The sequence below is a fragment of the Bombina bombina genome, chromosome 6 (assembly GCF_027579735.1).
Source record: "Bombina bombina isolate aBomBom1 chromosome 6, aBomBom1.pri, whole genome shotgun sequence".
In the NCBI taxonomy this organism is placed as follows: domain Eukaryota; kingdom Metazoa; phylum Chordata; class Amphibia; order Anura; family Bombinatoridae; genus Bombina; species Bombina bombina.
Window position 1 is genome coordinate 1,097,195,804 of NC_069504.1, and position 13,750 is coordinate 1,097,209,553.

Consider the following 13,750-nt stretch of genomic DNA (forward strand, 5'->3'; position numbering starts at 1 on the left):
GAGAGCTCCAGTCCGACTCAGACGCCAGCAAGGTGGAGGTGGAGTACTGGTTTGGGCTGGTATCATCAAAGATGAGCTTGTGGGGCCTTTTCGGGTTGAGGATGGAGTCAAGCTCAACTCCCAGTCCTACTGCCAGTTTCTGGAAGACACCTTCTTCAAGCAGTGGTACAGGAAGAAGTCTGCATCCTTCAAGAAAAACATGATTTTCATGCAGGACAATGCTCCATCACACGCGTCCAAGTACTCCACAGCGTGGCTGGCAAGAAAGGGTATAAAAGAAGAAAATCTAATGACATGGCCTCCTTGTTCACCTGATCTGAACCCCATTGAGAAACTGTGGTCCATCATCAAATGTGAGATTTACAAGGAGGGAAAACAGTACACCTCTCTGAACAGTGTCTGGGAGGCTGTGGTTGCTGCTGCACGCAATGTTGATGGTGAACAGATCAAAACACTGACAGAATCCATGGATGGCAGGCTTTTGAGTGTCCTTGCAAAGAAAGGTGGCTATATTGGTCACTGATTTGTTTTTGTTTTGTTTTTGAATGTCAGAAATGTATATTTGTGAATGTTGAGATGTTATATTGGTTTCACTGGTAAAAATAAATAATTGAAATGGGTATATATTTGTTTTTTGTTAATTTGCCTAATAATAATGCACAGTAATAGTCACCTGCACACACAGATATCCCCCTAAAATAGCTATAACTAAAAACAAACTAAAAACTACTTGAGAACATGGTTGTTGTTCAATAATAAAATTAATCCTCAAAAATACAACTTGCCTAATAATTCTGCACTCCCTGTATATAATGTGTGTGTGTGTGTATATATAATATATGTGTGTGTATATATATATATATATATATATATATATATATGTGTATATATATATATATATATAATATATGTATATATAATATATGTGTGTGTGTGTGAATATATAATATAATATATATACAGGTGGCCCTCGGTTTACAACGGTTCAATTTGCACCGTTTCAGAATAACAACCTTTTTTTCAGTCATGTGACTGCTATTGAAAAGCTACTGAAAGCTATTGAAAATACTAAAATTAATGTTGTCCAGAGGTATAGTACATTGTTAATCTAAAAATATAATGAGGAAAGAATGAAGAAAAAAGCCAAGAAAAAAAGAGAACGCAAGATAAGAAAGAAAAGCAGGAAAATAAAAATAAAGTGTACCTTAGCCAGCAACCTCATATATTATTAGTATTAGCATAAACACAGTTCCCAAGGGGGGGGGATCAGGTCAGTCTGAGAAGCATCAAAGAATCGGTTAAGTTGAAATTGACCCTTTATTTTTATACACAATATTAAACAATAACGTGAAATTACCACCTGAATTACTAGAAAACAGACACCCTAGTGGCCACTAGGAAAAATAAGTCAGAAAGGACAAAGAAATGGGACTATAATTATCAGTCCCAGCAGCAGTGTACACTCGATCATTATCAGCTGTATTAAAGAAATAATAATTATATGATATCAGCAAACTAAAGAGGTTATATATGTATATGTATGTGTGTATATATAACATGTATATCTCACTATGAAAGAGAGAAGGCAAATTAGAATGGAAAAAAAACAAGAAAAAAACAAAACAGTAATACATTTTGAAATGCTTGTTTTTTTGATGGAACAAAAGTTTTGGGTATCACGTCCCTTTAAATAAGTGTTTGTTTTATTGCAGGCTTGGCAGGATGCTGGACTAACCCTTTCTACTACAAGCAATGAAGCCGCCAAACTTTTTGATGCCGTTGTGACTCAGGTAAAGAGATTTTGTTGAGCCGTCACTCAAAGTAGAAAGATGTGCGAATAGATCTTAAAGGGATATGAAACCTAAGGATTTTATTTTGTGATTCAGACAGAGAATACCATTTTAAAAAAAAGCTTCCAATTTATTTCTATTTTCAAATTTGTTTTGTTCCCATGACATTTTGTGTTAAAGAGATACCTAGGTAGGCATCTGGAGCACTACATGGCAGGAAATAGAGCTGCCATATAGTGCTCCAAAAATGTCTAAGCTTTTCCCTGCTTTTCAATAAAAGATACCAAGAGAACAAAGAAAAAATGATAATAGAAGTAAATTAGGAAATTGTTTAAAATCACATGCTCTATCTGAATCATGAAAATGTTGGGTTGCATATCCCTTTAAGGAAGGTTGATAGTCTTGTGGCTAATCTTTCTGTAGCGTGTAAACATGTTACTCACCCCCAATCCTTAGAAACACCAAACAATCTAATTTTAGAGATAACAAAGCACTAACTTGAACCGGTCAGGTCACTGAAGACACTAACCATATTCAGACATTGATACTGTTAAAGGGACAGTCAAGTCCAAAAAAAACTTTCATGATTCAGATAGGGCATATCATTTTAAACAACTTTCCAATTTACTTTTATCAACAATTTAGCTTTGTTCTCTTGGTTGAAAGCTAAACCTAGGAGGTCCATATGCTAATTTCTTAGACCTTGAAGGCCGCCTCTAATCTGAAAGCATGTTGACAGTTTTTCACCACTAGAGGGTGTTAGTTTATGTGTTTCATATAGATAATATTGAGCTCATGCACATGAAGTTGCCTAGGAGTGAGCACTGATTGGCTAAAAAGCAAGTCTGTCAAAAGAACTGAAATAAGGAGGTAGTTTGCAGAGGTTTAGATACAAGGTAATCACAGAGGTAAAACGTGTTTTATTATAACTGTGTTGGTTGTGCAAAACTGGGTAATGGGTTATAAAGGGTTTATCTATCTTTTTAAACAACAAAAATTCTGGTGTTGCCTGTCCCTTTTAATATTTATGGCCTATCATTTTCTTAGCATTATATTGTGATGTATGGGTCTCACCAGAACCCCCCCTTAACAAGATAAACCAGATCAGATTGCTTTAGAAAATTGTCCATTACTGAGTTAGTGGTCCCTGAGGACTGAAGGTCCGATGCACCTATTCAAAATGTACAAATGTAATACAGAGTAGTTTCTACTTCACTTAAAGGGATAGAACGTTCAAAATTAAACTGTGAATGGGTGCATTTCAATTTTAAATAGAAGCATTTTTGCAATATACTTCCATTAGCAATGCTGCTAGTCAAAGTTATTACTGTTTTTCAGTAGCATACGCACATATGCTGCAAGGGCCCCATGCATCAGTATTTAAGTTGCTTAAAAACAGTGATAACTTTGACTAGAACCATTTATGCTAGTGTAAGTATATTGCAAAATGCTTTTTAATATATATATATATATATATATATATATATATATATTTAAATGCACCCATACACGTTTCAATTTTGACCATTCTATCCCTTTAACACACATGATAAAATGATAATATGCTGGGCAGACCCCTCTTACTGTTTTGAATGAGCTGCTACAAAGCAGGTTTACAAAAGGAGCTCCAATATTGGCACCATGTGATGGAGTATACTAACCAATCAGCACATGTGACACAGATAAAATAGTAAATATAGGTAAAGCAGCCTTTTTTCTAACTTATTTTGCAGTGCAGCAGTATGGTAGTGGCTGCAGCATACTATAGAAGTCTGTGTCCCTTTATTCCCAGTGAGCTCCCTGAGTATTATATACCAGCTAGATACAATGTGTACAGTATCTGCCTGATAATTCTATTAATTCTTATGGTCTGTGACTAACACACATTTGCTTTATTGACAAGTACTGTGAGCAGAATGCAATATTTAGAATTACATGTGGTATCTGTATGTCTCGATATTTTCACAGTATACTACATGGGCAAATGACCAAACTCTGGGAGGAGTGGAAGGATGTCTATCCAGAATGAAAGCTGCAGACCCAAACTTTGGTATGTACTGTGCTAGTCCTTTGTCTTTATGTAAGACAACAATAAATAACATTGTTGTTGATATGTATATACTAAATATGTGTATAGCAGATCACAATCAATACATTACATTGTTGATAAGTATATACTAAATATGTGTATAGCAGATCACAATCAATACTTGATGTTAAGTAAATACTAAATATGTGTAGAGCAGATCACAATCAGTACTTGCCGTTGATAAGTAAATGCTAAATATGTGTAGTGCAGATCACAATCAGTACTTGATGTTGTTGATAAGTATACACTAAATATGTGTATAGCAGATCACAATTAGTACTTGACATTGTTAATAAGTATATACTAAATATGTGTAGAGCAGATCACAATCAGTACTTAATGTTGTTGATAAGTATATACTAAATATGTGTAGAGCAGATCACAATCAGTACTTGACGTTGATAAGTATATACTAAATATGTGTAGAGCAGATCACAATCAGTACTTGACGTTGTTAAGTATATACTAAATATGTGCATAGCAGATCACCATAAATACAGATGAAATAACATCTCTTTGCTGTAAATCAGAAGCTACTGAAAATATAAGCTGAATAAAGCTATTTTATAATTTGACTATAGCAGTAATATTCTCACAATTAATAATTATCGGTTTATAACTCTCCCAATATGATCTGATGATAATTCCTTCTATGTTGCTGTATTCACCTTAAATAGTATCATTCAAGTATCATTTTGATCAGGTTTTATATCCTAAATACATAACATTGTAAAATTCCCGTATACTTATCCAAGTCTTTCTTCTCACTGATCATTCTATTTACCGTTTCATAAATGTCAACTGATGTACAAGTTTAAATTATCATAGAAGCTAGTTTGATGCTAAATTGTGTAGCATAGATATTTATGTTTATGATATAGCATAATACCATAATAAAAGGGACAGTATACCTAGGCAGACAGCTGATAGGAGTTCATTGTATTCAAACTTGCTGCAGGAACACTCTTTTAAATGGGCTGGCATTTCCCCCTCTAAGATGTTGCTTTCTGCTACTGCGTCTTCTTTTTGTGACTTTTCTATATAGAATACTGCTGTATTTAAATGTCCAGATGTATGTGTCAGATGACAAAGGTAAATTCGCCAATTGTAAACAATTTAATACACTCCAGCAGGTATTGGGCAGGCATTGAAGGGGAAACAAGTTACAGTACAGTGTCCCTTTAATTAATATTAAACATGTTAATCTTAACAAGTAATATCTTAACCCCTTAACAACCAGCCCCGTACAAGGTTAGGCATTAAGGGCCAGCACCCTGGTTGTAGAAAAGCTATGTAGACAAGAATGTTTAGACAGATTTGGACAGATAGGTCCTAAAGTATTAATCTCTGTTGTTCTCTCTATGAACCTGATGACCTAAAGGTCTCTGGGCTGGCGAGATCATTAAGTAATGCTGGCAAGTACTTCTTTTTCACTGCTGGAATGATCTAAAGCCAGTTTTTATTCTTTTCCGTATGGGGAGGAGATGCATTACTAAAGTGCACAATAATATTTGTATTTTAAAAATCTTACAAAACAAATAATTCAACCATTCACACATAAATACTCTGAATTTTTTTTATTGTTAAAGTGCATCAAAAATTGTAACAAAATTGTTCACCAAAAATCGTATTTTATAAAAAATGTAAAATTTGTGTGTAATTTAATCAGCAATAAATCCGTATTAAATATGCACAGCATACATTGTAATTTAAGTACACTGGCTGTGCAAAAAAAACACTTACGGCTAGATTTGGAGTTTGGCGGTAGATGGGTTGCTAACGCCACGCGTGTTTTATGTCTAACACACGGCATTGTTTGACTCCGGTATTTAGAGTTCAAATAAGACCATCTAACGATGCTCTTAACGCGTGTATGTCACACGCGTAATCCTGCCCGCGTTAGACAGTCTCCCATAGAGATCAATGGGAAAGGCAAAAAATTGATTTTTTCCCCTAACACTCGATCTCGCAAGAATACGCACAGCTCGGTCATATGACGCATACCACATCATGCACAACAATAGCACGCCGCAAATGTCACAACAACAATTAATCAACAAAGCACACAAGCATTACACATTCACAAGCGGGGGAATTTTTAATAAAATTTTATACGGGGAATACGCATATACTTTAAGATGCGGAAAATCGAAAAATAACAACAAGGATTAAAAAAGATATACATACACTAGAAAAAAAATCGCATTCAATATCACTATATATTATGACAAACATACATATACAACACTTCACGAAGAACACACCATCGCAAATTCACATTTAAAAAGAATACTATTGTACAATGAAAGAGAAAACGACCACTATGACATCATTGCATTCTACACATTCCACAAATACCAACTCTAAATGAGCATGCGCAAATTCACACACTTAATACACATTGCAATAATATTAATTGCTAATAAAGCACACCTGAACACTATTTACAACGGAAATTGGTTCATCATTAAACATTTACACAGGGTATATAAGCACCACACAAGCAGGGCTTCTTTGACTGTGTTGCTGTTGGGTCTTTGGAGATTGGAGGTTTAAGATTAGAGAGTTTGAGAATTTTTGAGAGTGAGTTAGTGTTAGCGTGAGAGAGTGAGTGAGTTAGTGGGAGTTAGTGGGAGTGGGAGAGAGTCTGTTAGTGGGAGCGTGAGTGAGTTAGTGGGAGTTATTAGTGAGAGTTGTTAGTGGGAGCGTAAGTTACTGGTAGTTAGTGAGAGTTAGTGGGAGTGTTTGTTAGTGAGAATTAGTAGTAGTGTGAGTTAGCGAGCGAGTGATTTTTCTGTACACTTAACACATTTACACGCAAACACATTCAATACATACATACACTTATCAATAACACTACATACACTCCATACCCCCTACCCCCTCATACTACACTCCATACCCCATTCCTTGTAGTCCCATTCCCTTTCATCCCATTTACTCTTATCCCATACCCCATACCCATCCCATACCCATCCCCTAGTTACATTTAGTTTACATATCCTCCTTTTAGTCTTCTTCTTCTTTTCGTTTATTTAAATACTCCTTACCCTCTTTGTTCTTTTACATCCCTCTCACACTTTAAGCACCTTTTTTGTCTTTTTAGTTCTTTATTTTGACCCCCTTTCATTTCATCACACTCACTTTTTGTTTGATTATTTGGGGTTTAGTTTAGGGAAGAGATGGAGGCCAGGCAGGGGACAGGTAGAGGGGGGAGTAGAGGGAGGGGGAGAGGAACAGGGCAGGAAGGGGGGCAGGAAGCGGGGTGGAAGCGGTGGGTGGACCCAGCCACTTGGTTCAAGATGACCAAGTGGCTGGGCCCAGTGGCGGTCAGAGTAGGGCTTCACAGTCCGGGAAACAGAGGGCATCATCACAGGGGAAGGCCAAGGCGACTAGGGAGGCGAGGTTTACGATGGAGGAGAAGGAGGCCCTCGTAGAGGCCTATATGGCCAGGCATAGGAGGCTGCAGCACCAAAAGACAACCCCAACTGACAGGAGGAGGCTCTGGAATGAGATCAGGAATGCAGTCAATGCAGTGGGTGGCCGGAACCGAGATATGGATTCTATCAAACATCGCTACCGGGACTGTAAACAGGAACTCAAAAAAAAGTTAGGTCTGGAGGCACGACATGCCGCAGGAACCGGTGGCGGACCTGCCCTTGAAATCGATTACTGCCGATGGGAGGAAATGTTGCGGCCCAGCATCTCCGAGGTGGAAGTAGTCGGTATCGGAGGAATTGATACCGGGAACCTGCCACTCTCATCTGACGGTAAGCTCATTGAACAATAATTTCACATACGAATGTATTTCAATGGACACTATACGCAAACATTTACTTTCATGATTGAGGTAGCGAATACAATTTGACAAAACATTCAAATGTACTTAAATTACCTAATTTGAATCCTTCTTGAGATATATTTTAAGGAAGAAATAGCCATGCACACGGTGAAACAATCACAGGAGGCAGCTATATTCAGCTAACAATCAGCATCTTCTAAGCATATTTAGATATGCTTTTCAGCAAAGAATATCCAGAGAATTAAGCGAATTAGATAATAAAAGTACATTCGAAAGTTGATAAAAAATGTATGCTTCTAAATCATGAAAGATAAAACATTGGGTTTCATGTGTTAAGGATCCGATTAATGCTATAACGTTGTTTACACGCATTCAATTACTTTGCGGTTACATCAGTATCTAGGCTATAGGTTAGGTGAACATTTAAGCAGACTGAAAACAAACGCTAAAACATTCAGATTGACCAGAGATATCACAAACACGGTTTATGAAAAAGCTGAAATCGTATTGATTGTTTGTTAGGTTTCTAAGTGGATTAATGATTCTGCATTTGTAATTGTATCGTAAGCTAAGTCATTTAAAGCTTGATTTTCTAATATGCTAATATATACATTTTTCTTTTTTTTTGTTTTTTTAATATACAGAGTCTGGGGAGGAGGCAGCACAGGAAACACAGCCTCATGCATCTCCCCGGGATGAGAGTGGTGGGGAGGAATTTCCACTTCGGAGGGAAGAGGCCCCCCGTGACGAAGAGCGCACGGGAGATGATCAAGAGGCCCCGGAAGCACAGGAGGATCCCGTGGAACCCGAGGCACCTCAAGAACCCGCACACCGCCGTGCACGGGCACAACAACAAGCCCAACAAGAGGAAATAGCGGAGGTGCGGGTTCTACTGGACTACATAGACCAGATGCGTACCTCCCGGATAGAAAATATCGAAGGACACAACAGATTACTTGATGGCCAAAATCAAATTATTCAAGGACAAAATCAAATCATCACCATACTGAATCGAATTGAAGAAGGACAAACCAGAATATTTCAGCTTCACCAAGAAATGTTCACTTTTTTCCGGGAGGCGCATGCTGGTCTACCTCCTGGTCCGCCTCTTGTTGCTGGGCCTCTTGTTGCTGGGCCATCTCCTCCTGCCGGCCCATCTCCTCCTGCCGGCCCATCTCCTCCTGCCGGGCCATCTACTCCTCCTCATCCATCTACTCCTCCTCATCCATCTTCTCCTCCTCATCCGTCTTCTCCTCCTCATCCATCTTCTCCTCCTCATCCATCTTCTCCTCACCTTGGTCGTCCCAGTACTCTTCCTTCCACTCTTCCCACAACAGCTCCAAGGAGAACTCTTCGGAGTCGGCAGTTGCCTCTCCCAGAGCCTCAGCCCCGTGGGAAGAGGGGAAGGAAGAGGAAGTAAGTATTTTTTTTCATCTTTACTGTTTTTTTTAATTTAATGTGTAATGGATAGGTATGTGATGATGTGGTTTTCATACACTTGTGGACCACACTCTGTATATAATCGACTTCTATGGGACCGGGTCCATGGAGGGAGATTGTTTGCAGAGTGTGGGTTATAAGTGTGTGAAAACCACATCATCACATACCTATCCTTGTTCATGATATTGATTGGTTTCTGTGATGTGATGTCCAAACTGTTTCCCGAATCGCAAACAAAATTACCATTACAATTATCCATGATGGCATATTACTGTTTGAATGCCAATAACACAGCTTAAAGGGACAGTCAGAAAATGATTGATTACAAAGAAAACACTGTATTACGCATTATAAAGTTGGAAACAGCAAAACATGGAGAAATACGTGTGACTTATGTGCTTACCCTTGTATCTCTGACTATGAAAAATGACCACTTATTTGTTGTTCAGACATAACAACATTTTAGATATCAATGATCAATACATGGTCAATAATATGCTGTATGAGCACAAGGTTTTACATATACAAATGCTATCCAAATGCCCTCTAGTGCTCAAATTGTATAATGATTACAAGCACTCTTCAAGATCGAAGAAATGAGCACACCAACCTCATAGGTTTAGCTAGCAAATTTAAATAAACACAGACAAATGTTCAATTGTTGAGAAACATTTGATATCATTGATATTACATAATTGACTTTTAGAATAATGCAAAACATTATTTGTTTTCGAAACTGTCCCTTTAACAACATTACATATGCTAACACATATTTGAAGCTTGTTGGTATATCTACATGTACTTTGTGAAAAAATAAATATTGAAATCACATTTATATTGACGTGTTAAATAAAGTCTATTTTCTTTAAGAGACATTATTGTGTTAATATTTTATTGTAAAGACATTTGTTTGAACAATGAATGTGGTTTAAAGCCATTTAGGAGAGGGGGGGGTGAAAATATGCTAACAATAATATATTTGAAGATTAAACAATGTGGATCTCATACATGATACAAAAAACAACATTTGCATTCAAGGGACAGTATACTATATTTTTAACAGAACTGTATGTAATAGACACTACTACAAACAACAAGATTAACATATACTGATATCAATATTACAAAGCTTCAAACACTTGAAAATAAAATAGGGTTAGCTATATTTAAAATATAGATGAACCCCCATTACAACCGTAAAACAAGACAATACCCCATCATTAACATATGAAAAGACCCTTTACACAAACTGGAGAAAGCTGGAGATGGTACTCACATGAAACTCAGAGGCTTTGCGAGGAGTCTGAAAATTACTTACATTTTCGTAGAACAGAAGAAAAAATAAACGTATTGGTTAAACAATGGACTATCTAACTAGAGAAAAAATCAAAGCTTTTGATTTATAATGTGAGTGTCTAATGAACCTTTAATAAAATATACAACGAAATTACATTTAGAAGAAGTCGGCATCATATATTTAGCATATGATAAATATAAATGCATATTGATTACTTTATTCAAACACAATAGCGCATATTTATTAATTAGATATCTTTAACATTAAACACAACAGTCATTTTTCAGAAAAAGGAACATTGTTGACAAACATATTAAACATGGACTATAGAGATTTGCACTTGCCTCGAAATATCATATGCATGAAAACATTTTGCTTTCGTTCGTTTATTCAACCAGACATCCAGCAAAAGAGAATGTGTTGGTCTTTATCAGCTACGGGTCAACAATGTAACATGATGCAAATAATACATATTCGCAAGGTTTTTAAAATTGGCTGCAGTCACAAACGTTTTTAACGTGCACAAATATTGCGGGACTACGTAATCCAATCAGACGTTTTTTTACCTTTGCATGTGACGTCTTAACATGGCGCTTCCTTGATCACGTAAGAACGCCATCCAATGAAAGGCACATTCTTGATCACGTAAGAACGCCAAAAAAAAGGCGCATCCTTGATCGCGTTAAAACGCCATCCAATGAAAGGCACATTATTGATCACGTAAGAACGCCCAAAAAAAAAGGCGCATCCTTGATCGCGTTAAAACGCCATCCAATGAAAGGCACATTATTGATCACGTAAGAACGCCCAAAAAAAAAGGCGCATCCTTAATCGCGTCAAAACGCAATCCAATAAAAGGCACATTCTTGATCACGTAAGAACGTCAGTCAATACAAGGAATCATTGGACAGCCTGGCAGGTGACGTCTTAAGCAACATGGCGCATCCGAGATCGCAGAAAAACCGCAGACAATACAAGGACTCAGTGACATCTTGGCATATCACTAAGAAACGTATTTATATTTTCGGAACTAGTATGTGTCTAGATTGCTATCTAGGAATGTCACCAAATCATGATTCATCTTTTCGGACTTGACTGTCCCTTGAACTATAGCTATGGTGTATATCTTTAACATTTAAAAGATACACATGAGAAATACATATGCCATTGATGTTTTAAGATATGTTTGGATTGTTGTGGAATAACAATAGTTATACATGGATTGATTAAACGTGTCATTTATTCAAGTTTAATTATTGTCAGCCTACCTATAACCATATATGGGAGGATAAGTATTTTGTTAATATCTTTGTTAACAAATATTCATCATCTAAATTATTTGCATTACACAAAGAGATTTATTTGGTTACACTTTTACAATAATATAGAATTGAAAATGAAATACATGTGCTGTCAACATTACAATAAGATTGTTTATTAATAAGATTATATGTCCTTGTTCATGTAAAAAGGACAAAAACGCTTTAGAAATGGAAATACATTCATTAACAATTGTGCTCACCATCACTTAAAGGGACATTATTTTGTTTTTAAAAAGAGCATACACATAGACAATACTATTTCAATAAAATGAACACTTTACAGGGATTATATCATTGTATCAATACTCAGATCATTTGGTAAAGGTGCATCAATTCATGCAGAGTTTCTAAATACACACATGGATCTGAACATTGAAATATACATATATACACAAATAACAATCTATATATACATATATAAAACAATTACTATGCTAATCATAATCAGGCAATGATAAAGCTAAGAGAAAAATATATAAAGACAAATAATAAGATTACATTGGAGATGTTAATCTTAAAGTCATTTACTATTGTCTTACATATATGATTTTATTATTACAAATATATTTGGTAGGTCCCTTTAAGGATCAACAACATAAAATAGAGCTTTCAAAAAATAACATGAAGAATCAGGACAAAGATTCGTGAAATAAAATGTATTTTATTAGTATGTAAGAAAACATACACAACGTTTATAAATAATCTTGTAAAAATAAGGAATATATGAGCCATATGACAAGGTAACACAGTGCATCACAGTCCATGAAGAGAGTTGCCAAGGGCCAGCATAGCCCCATTGGAGACATATGACAAGGTAACACAGTGCATCACAGTCCATGAAGAGAGTTGACAAGGGCCAGCATAGCCCCATTGGAGACATATGACAAGGTAACACAGTGCATCACAGTCCATGAAGAGAGTTGACAAGGGCCAGCATAGCCCCATTGGAGACATATGACAAGGTAACACAGTGCATCACAGTCCATGAAGAGAGTTGCCAAGGGCCAGCATAGCCCCATTGGAGACATATGACAAGGTAACACAGTGCATCACAGTCCATGAAGAGAGTTGACAAGGGCCAGCATAGCCCCATTGGAGACATATGACAAGGTAACACAGTGCATCACAGTCCATGAAGAGAGTTGCCAAGGGCCAGCATAGCCCCATTGGAGACATATGACCAGGTAACACAGTGCATCACAGTCCATGAAGAGAGTTGACAAGGGCCAGCATAGCCCCATTGGAGACATATGACAAGGTAACACAGTGCATCACAGTCCATGAAGAGAGTTGACAAGGGCCAGCATAGCCCCATTGGAGACATATGACAAGGTAACACAGTGCATCACAGTCCATGAAGAGAGTTGCCAAGGGCCAGCATAGCCCCATTGGAGACATATGACCAGGTAACACAGTGCATCACAGTCCATGAAGATAGTTGACAAGGGCCAGCATAGCCCCATTGGAGACATATGACAAGGTAACACAGTGCATCACAGTCCATGAAGAGAGTTGACAAGGGCCAGCATAGCCCCATTGGAGACATATGACAAGGTAACACAGTGCATCACAGTCCATGAAGAGAGTTGCCAAGGGCCAGCATAGCCCCATTGGAGACATATGACAAGGTAACACAGTGCATCACAGTCCATGAAGAGAGTTGACAAGGGCCAGCATAGCCCCATTGGAGACATATGACAAGGTAACACAGTGCATCACAGTCCATGAAGAGAGTTGCCAAGGGCCAGCATAGCCCCATTGGAGACATATGACAAGGTAAAAGAGTGCAACAGGCACAACAATAAACTTTTAAAAAGGCCAAATGGCAACAATAAAAAAACAAAATCAACATGTGGACGGAGGATTCTTATCTGCCACCATGGAGCATCTCCAGATCCTCCACTTACTGGTCATCCTCTTCATCGTCCTGTGCATGTCCAGCTCCAGATTCAGGCCTTGAACTTAATCTCATAATTGCACGCAGAGTCAAGTCCTGAACCCGGAGCTGGG

The 13,750-nt window shown here is 37.4% G+C and overlaps 1 protein-coding gene across 1 annotated transcript in view; it reads left to right on the forward strand.

Moving 5' to 3' along the window:
* Positions 1-13,750, forward strand: part of TTC38 (tetratricopeptide repeat domain 38) — a 135,304-nt gene that overhangs the window by 9,130 nt on the left and 112,424 nt on the right. The window contains exons 2-3 of the mRNA XM_053719015.1: positions 1,713-1,790; positions 3,759-3,840. Coding sequence (XP_053574990.1) covers positions 1,713-1,790; positions 3,759-3,840 — 160 coding nt within the window. The remainder of the gene's footprint in view (positions 1-1,712; positions 1,791-3,758; positions 3,841-13,750) is intronic.